At 33.3% G+C, this 8,025-nt stretch overlaps 1 protein-coding gene across 2 annotated transcripts; it reads left to right on the top strand.

Moving 5' to 3' along the window:
• Positions 1 to 1,149: 1,149 nt before the first annotated feature.
• On the top strand, positions 1,150 to 5,826 carry LOC107491241 (WPP domain-interacting tail-anchored protein 2). Of its 2 annotated transcripts, none has more exons than XM_016112044.3 (5): positions 1,150 to 1,282; positions 2,133 to 2,740; positions 2,864 to 3,996; positions 4,149 to 4,346; positions 5,509 to 5,826. In XM_016112044.3, exons 2-5 carry the CDS (start codon positions 2,197 to 2,199, stop codon positions 5,701 to 5,703), a joined length of 2,070 nt encoding a protein of 689 aa, XP_015967530.1. In that variant the 5' UTR covers positions 1,150 to 1,282; positions 2,133 to 2,196; the 3' UTR covers positions 5,704 to 5,826. The 2 variants fall into 2 exon arrangements, with proteins under 2 accessions (XP_015967530.1, XP_015967531.1); XM_016112045.3 differs by having other exon boundaries at positions 4,149 to 4,350; positions 5,509 to 5,644.
• The last annotated feature ends 2,199 nt before the right edge of the window (positions 5,827 to 8,025 follow it).

Here is an 8,025-nt window from a genome sequence, read left to right as displayed (position 1 = left end):
TTCAATACTCAACAAGTCCATCGTCCTTTTCTAAGATCCAAAACTCATCGTCAATTTCTAAATTTTCAAATCAATTTCCTTTAAAATAAAAAATCCAAAGAAAAAAAAGAGAGAAAGATAAAAAAAAGAATTAGTGAGTTTGTTAATTTTGGAGGAAATTTTTTTTCATAATTATAATGAAAGAATATTTTGTAGTTTATTAAATTAGTAATATAAAATATAAATTATAAGTTATATAGAGTGGGAATGATAGAGAGAATTAGAGAAGGAAAGAGAGGTAGATAAGATGATAGACGAAAAAAATTTATTAATTTTGAAGGAAATATTTTATCTTAATTTTAATGAGAAAGTATTATGTGACATATTTTAGTTGTTAAATTAGTAATATAATATAACTATAATTTAATTTTAATATTTCAATTTTAATTTTAATTTTAATTACAATTAAAGAATATGGTTACATATATAATTAGTTATTAATAATGATCTATAAAAGAGATAGAGTGAGTATAAAAATAAGAGAAATAGGGTGGGTGAAAGAACGAAAGAGCTAGAGAAAGAGAGAGGAAAAAAAGGAGAGAACTCTTTAATTTTGAAAGAAAAATTTTGATTTCAATTATAATAAGAGAGTGAGATGTAGCACATTTGAGTTGTAAAATTAGTAGTATATAATAGATTAACTAAACATTATGCATTCTAGATTCTAGAAATGACAATTTTAACATTTGGTTACCTTATAGACTAATCCAAAACCACCTTGTCCCAGTATGTTATCACTTGAAAAGTTATTTGTTGCTGAAGCAATTGTAGAAATATCAAACAAGGGTAAATCTATATCTTCCTCATGCTGATCATCATTTGTTACACTTGCTTTTGTTTCTTGATTTCTTCTCATATTTCCTGCAAAGTAACATGTTGTGTTTAATATCAGAACAAAAAGAAATGTAGAACATGTTCAATGTTAACACAATTTAAGAAATCACTTAACTGCCTTTTTGCCTTGTCTTCCATTTATAAAAGACCAATGCCAAGCAAGAGACTAAAACCCCAAAAGACAACAAAGAGGAGCTTATGATGATAGCCTCTTGCTTCCTCCTAGTATTGGATTTGTTTGATTTCTGCACTTCTAAACTTCCTAAGAAAGCATAGTTAAAAAGCCTTTGGCTACTTCAAGGTACAAATAGGTAGATAGAGTGTGCTGGAAGATTTTTTTTCATGTTGCTTTTCGAAGATCCTTTTCTTGCTGAGGGAGCTAGGAGGACCCTGATGCATATAGAGTAAGGTATGTATGAACCCAATTCAATTTTATGTTAGCTTTTGGTTAATTTTCTTTATGTGTTATGTATTAAATGCTTCTTGTTGCTGCTGGAATCTCTACAAAGTCTTCTGGTTTGCAAGCTAAATTTTCAGCGACATATGTTTATAGATAGTATAATTGGTTAATTTTTTGGCATTTTTCCCAGTGTATCATAAGGATTATTCATTGTTGTAGTATTGTACATTGAATCTGTTAGAAAAATCGAAAGTCCCCTATGGTTTCTGTTATCAAGTTTGCGTTTGATGCTTCTTCGTTTGTGGAAGTGATCGTTTTCTGCATGTTGTGACAAGGGCAAATTAATTAACCTACTTAGTGCATCTGAGATGAACTTGAGCAGAATTCAACTATTTAAAGAGTAGGATTCTTCTCTATTCATTAATTGGTTGATACAAACACTAAAGTTTATGTTTGTGGTTGTTTTATTGGTGATTACATGATGATGAATTAGAATAGAGGAGGAATTGAAAATGCCTTGTAGTTTGTAGAAAACGAACTATGCACCCAAATTCTTTGGATGTTTCATTCCTTTTCTAAGTCTGGTATCTCTTGACGCAATGAAATGCCACTATATGTGTAAGAATTTGAAATTGATATCAAATGAAAGGTGAATGGATGTAATTTGCAAAAGAAATGAACTTGGTTAATTGATCCTGTAAAATAACCAGCATTGTATGTATCAAGAAAAATCTTCAGTCCCTATGACTGGATCATTTACAGGTGTGCATCGAGGCTTGGCATCGACCTGATTTAGCAGTTGAATTGCACACGTATTACTGTATTAGTACCATAATTATGGCTATTTCTTTTTCTGCAGAAATTTGTTTTTAAACTTCAGAACTGGTTGCTGATTGCTGAACCAAGAAAATTGAAGGTTGGTAATGGATGAATCTACCGAGAAAGTTCAAGAAGGCTTATATGCTACAGATGCCGATTTTAGAAAACTCTACTCAGTTGAGGGGATCTCAACTAAAGAAGATGACATGCAAGAAATGGAGATAGCACTTCAAGCCTTAACGGAGATAGACTTTCGCTTAGCATATTTTTCTGAAAAACTAATGAACCTGCATGTACTTTATATTTATCTGTTGGCCCGGGAAAATGATCTCGAAGCAATAGATACGAAGGATGACTGCATCTTGGCAAACTTCTTTGAGAGGGCGATGACGTTTGATCTATTGTCTGGCATTTTAGATTCAGAGGTAAGAGAGCTGGACAATTTCATGGACACTCTGCAGGAAGAAATTGTTGATGCCCGTCGTAAAATATTTTCATGCAGACATTTGACAGAAGTTTCTCATATGATGGAAGAAAAATTGCTTGGCTGTGAAGAATCTATGAAGCAGTTTCAGCAGCAGCTATTGGAGTTGAAGATGCAGTCAACCCAGTTACAGAAAACAATTGCTGCTTTAAAAGATGATAATTGTAAGTTCAAATCTGCTAATTATTTTATGTTATTTTCCAAAAAAAAAAATTGTATACTGTGGTAACAGTTCTTTTCCCAGTTTTGGATGATTGTTCACTTTTCTCAATCACCTGTGTAAACAGGCAAAATGGAGAGGGTCTATAATTTATTGGAAAACAGTCAACTGATAGATATGAAAGTAAAATCCAGTGATCAGATGGTTGAACAACGAAAATATCTTCTTCGAATGCTTGAGAAGTCCCTCGTGAGGGAGCTAGATCTTGAAAAGAAGTTAGTGGAGCTGAGGAAAAATGAAGAGCTAAAGCTGAAACTTCACTACACGGAACAGGTAGCGTTTCGTATGGAAGAAGCAGCAGAAGTAGTTTGGGGAAGATTTCTAGAGGCAGACAATGCCGTGGAGGTGCTGATGGGGATTTCCAAAGGTCTAATGGGGCGCCTCCAACTAACTGAGTTCAACCTCAATGGTTCTATTCACCGAGAAAATGAGCTCAAATCCAAAATTCAAGATTTCATCGAACAAGTCAAGGATAAAGATGCCGCTATAGAGAAGCTTGAGAGATGTAATGCCGAGAATATGCAGCTGAAGTCTGAAGTGTTGGCTTTAAAGGAAAAGGTCAAACTCCGCGAAGAAGAGCAAAGGGATTTTGAGCTTCGGCTAAATTCTGTGATTGCAGAGAATGAAACTAGTCAAGAGCAACTCATTGAACTGGAAAATTTGGTTGTTTCCCTCAAAGAAAGTGTTGACATTGCCGAAAATCGGGCAGAGACTGCAGAAGCAAAGGTTACACAGTTAACTGAGACCAACATGGAACTTAATGAAGAGCTGAATTTTCACAAAGGAAGTGCAAGTGCTGCAGAGAAGAAAGTTGGTTCACTCGAGAAGCAACTAAGGGAATTAGATAGCCAGCTGCAGAATGCAAAGGCATCTTCTGAAGCAAGTCAAGAACAGCAGAACATGTTATACACAGCAATATGGGATATGGAAATATTGATTGAAGAGCTAAAATCAAAGGCTTCAAAAGCTGAAAGTAAGAAGGAGAGTGCTGAAGAGCAATGCATTGTGCTATCCAATACTATCTTAGAACTTAATAAAGAATTGGATCTCCTCAGGTCCAGCATGATCAGCATGAAATTATCTTTGGATCATGCTTGCAATTCAAAATTATCCAGTGCCAAAGAAATTGATACCAGATCCAAGTTTATCATGGATATGATAATGCAACTAGCTGCCGAAAGGGAGCGTATCAATAAACAGGTATTGACTTCAATAAGTTACATGACAATTGTCATTACTACTGCAGTTCTTTCTCTTTCTCTCTTTTTTGGTCGTGTCAAAAAATAGTTATACATTATTCAACTATGTATCTAAACATGATATCATAACTGTTGGCATTGTTCTTCATGCAGCTACATGCTTTGAGAAATGAAAACAAATGTCTGGTAGAGAAGTTACAGGATATTAAAATTGGCGCCCCTCTAGATGCTTGCAACAACGGACTAAATAATAGAAATGAAGATCAAGATTCCAACATTGACTCAAGCAATGCTAGCTGTACAAAATCATCTGATGAAGAAGGAGCAGATCCCTTGAATAACACCTTCAAGGCAGGTACTTATCTTTTTCACTAGTTGAGTTCAATTTAGGTGTTCTGTAATTGGCTCTGCTTCATAGCTAGTTCCTTGAAAAGCATTGATGCACAAGTCAATTAACTCAATGGAGTTCTTTCAGGGCATTCATTTCCATTAGTACATAATACCATTGGCATGTTGCATGATATTTGAATCTTTTGGCACCAATGATGATACTTATCAGCCAATGCACATACAAGGAATATTCTCTTGAATCAGTGATAAAAATCTAGAAATAAATTTATCCTTATTTTAATCCCCTGAAAGTTACTTTACACTGGTAGATTCTGAGCTGTTTTTATCTGTAATATTGTTACTATTATCATTATAGGAGAATGAACTTAGAAAGATCAATGTAGACTCAATAAAGCTAATATAAGGTTGAGGTCTTCCCGTATGCCATTGTAGACTCATTCTATTCTACAATGAGATGTTCGCATAATTGCATTGACAATGGACTTCAGATTTTCCCCTCGTTGTCATCATCATTCCTATGGCTATGTTCTATTATTACCTTCTCTTCATGTTACATAACATGGTCGACAAAGCCTTCTAGAAGGCAACCTTGCTAAATGCTAACATGATGGAGCTTACTTCATTTCTCTCTTCCCAGATCACCTTTCGTTTGCATGGTCACTACAAAAACAGTATTTTAGAGCTTTTAAGCATACTTGGATGCTCTGGTAATTCTTAGAGCAGTGAAGCAAAATGCCCTACATTAATCAATACACAATTGATTTCTTGCAATAGTATGTTGGAGAAATCACATTGAGGTCCCTTTGATTAGTCATGGAACTCAATCTCATGTCTAAAAGAGAGTTCAGTGTCATTTTTACAAAATATATGGATGTTGAGTGTTATATTAATTTTGATATAAGAGGAGGTTAGTGTGTCCATTTTTAAATGGAGGGTATGGTGTGTAATACTATTGCCCAATCTCATGGAAGGTCCGTGTAATTTATCCTAGGATATTTATTTTCTAATTTCTACATTGGAAACTACAAAATTAGGATCTTGCATTATACAATAACAAATTCCAAGGTCATCCACACTGCAGTGATCGTTATTTCATAATATAATATCTTCCCTTAGATACTATTATACTAAAGCTTCCCTATGTTTTGGTTTCTGTTATTAGGTGGGTGAACAAGCAGGAGAGGCAAGCTCAGAAACACAAGCAGTATCATATATATCATCAAGCAAGTCCTCTAAATGGAGGAACTTCACAATACTTTTAATGGCACTGATCATTATTCCACTGGTTTCTGTGTTAGCTTTCTTCTTATTCGATAATGAAACGTTTTCCCTTTTGAAAGCTTCATTTGATGGCTAAGTTATGATGTAGGACGTAGAAATTTTTTGTTTGTGGTTTGTCCTCAAGTCCTTTGGCTTCTGCTCTGTATATCTGTTCATGTGATCCTACTATCCTAGAGTTGGTGTAAGCATATTATTATTATTACTAGTGTATGAACCGTGCTGGGAAAATTCATAAAAGTAGAAAAAGTATTTATATTTTTGAATATTTAAAAAAAAACACACACACACACACAAACAATTACTATTTCAAAAAAAATTATAAAATTACTATTAAAATCAAAGTTTAACTTGAAAATAGTGAGTAATCATTATTTTACACTTTTTCAAAAGTGAAATAATTATTCATTGATTTTAATATAGAATTTAAAATAAAATTAAAATATTTACATTAAAATCTTATTTTTTCAGAGACTTTTCTATAAACAATATTGATGGTTGAATTTGTAAATATCTTTATGTGATTCATGAGTAAAATTTTTGAACTTCTCTTGCTCTTAACTCTTGAAAGTGTGACATATAGTTGGTCACGTGTAAAGATTGGTTTGGGCAAGTACAATCCAACATAAGATAAAGTTTGTCCTTGAAACTTATTAATTGTCATAGTAAAAGATATTATTATGGGGATCTGTCTTCGCTGAAATCTAACTAGGACAGTTTCATTTGTTGATACCATAATCAAAGCAATATGATAAATGTTGTTACCCGTTAAGACTTCATATTTTATGTCATGATTTCCAAGCTTTCTAACTTATAGCCTTGTACCATTACAAAGATCACTATATTGGTCAATATTCCTCAGTAATATCACCGGAACACCAACCTTGAGTATTAATTTATGTGGAGGCAAACCAAAGCAATTTATGCTATTCAATAATTCAGGACCATAGAGATCTAGTTGACTCTCCATATTTTCCTATAGAGAGTCTCATATTTTTTGTTAGTTTGAGCACCTGACAAAACTTTCAAAGGTAAGACGAATTCACAGTTGAATGAACGACATCTTGTCTCGATCCTTGTAGAATGACACGAAAGATTTGTCTAAAGTCTCCCCTAGTACAACCACTTTTTCTCCAAAGGGCAAATTTTTGTTATACATTGGAGAAAAATCTCATGATATCACCCAAGCATTTATCAAGTGCTTCATAGTAGTACCTAATAACCATTGGAGCCTCATCCTAATTATAAGTTTGGCTTTCAATAGCAACATTTCTTGAGGGGAACCAGGTTTGATGTTACATATAGAATCCTCAGTTATATTCAATGGTATTTTGAACCTTGAGTGTGACGTTCTTCCATTGGAAATAAGTAAAGATGCAATGCCACTTGAAGCAGCGTTTAATACAATATCACCCCTTGAACAAATTTCAACGGAGGCATTTTTCTTGAACTCATCCCTATTAAAGTTTAGTTCTTCCTTGATAACCATTTTGATTAACAAAGAACTATCAACTTCAGTTGCTAAAGGCATAGGAGGATAGTCTTTCAAGGTCTTACCACTAGAATGTAAGATCTTGTCTATATACATTAAGCACAACTGCTTAATCTCATCATCTGACATAGTTAACTCTGTATATTATATTGTACTGTAAAAATTCAATTAATTTAAAAATTATCAATCATGAAGGACTTTTATAATTGTAGTTAATAAAAACTCACCTCTCATGTTCATCATGATTCTTTGTCGATACAAAATATCATTTGAGAGTTCATGCCAACATCTATCCTAGACATGTTCTGGTCTTGAGATTTTGGATGTTAGTAGAATGACAAACAACCTCCTGACTATGATCCTAAGGCCCACGAGCTTGCTTCCTTAATTGCATCCATGAATTCTCTATCATCTTGCAAGAGTCCAAGAGTGAAGCATGCATCTCTATAAGTAGCATGAATTGTTCCTCCTATTGTTCTTATATCTTGAAAATTCATACATCTTCTTTGAGTATTCAAGAAAAGCCGTTGGTAATGTTCTTCGGTACTTGTTGCAAAAAAATTAGTTAAAACCCCACTTCTAAGTTGCTAAATGGATTAGGCTACACGATTTCAATTATTATGTAGCTACACATGCATATAAAATTATTTTTTTCTATAAAATAGAGAACAATGATAAAATTGTATAATCTATAGAGCATTACATTATAACTTTTGAAAGTTATTTGAACATTTATTTTTCAATGTAGATAAATCAAATAAAGTGGATGTGTGGTGCATGCTGTTAAGATTTTAAATTTAAATCATCAAACAATAAGAACAAAATTGAATATAAACTAATCATTACCTGTAGGTACATGAGTCAACCTTCCAATTGCAAAGTCTTGCTTTCGAAGAAACCACTTCGAAG

This window comes from Arachis duranensis, chromosome 5 (assembly GCF_000817695.3).
Source record: "Arachis duranensis cultivar V14167 chromosome 5, aradu.V14167.gnm2.J7QH, whole genome shotgun sequence".
Taxonomy (NCBI): domain Eukaryota; kingdom Viridiplantae; phylum Streptophyta; class Magnoliopsida; order Fabales; family Fabaceae; genus Arachis; species Arachis duranensis.
This window is presented reverse-complemented; position numbering and strand designations above follow the sequence as displayed.

What these genes read in the sequence shown, in the direction of transcription:
- LOC107491241 (XM_016112044.3), top strand. Translation starts at nt 2,197, where the DNA reads ATGGATGAATCTACCGAGAAAGTTCAAGAAGGCTTATATGCTACAGAT. An exon ending in TGCTTTAAAAGATGATAATT is followed by an intron (nt 2,741 to 2,863) that starts GTAAGTTCAAAT and finishes CTGTGTAAACAG; the next exon opens with GCAAAATGGAGAGGGTCTAT. An exon ending in GGGAGCGTATCAATAAACAG is followed by an intron (nt 3,997 to 4,148) that starts GTATTGACTTCA and finishes TTCTTCATGCAG; the next exon opens with CTACATGCTTTGAGAAATGA.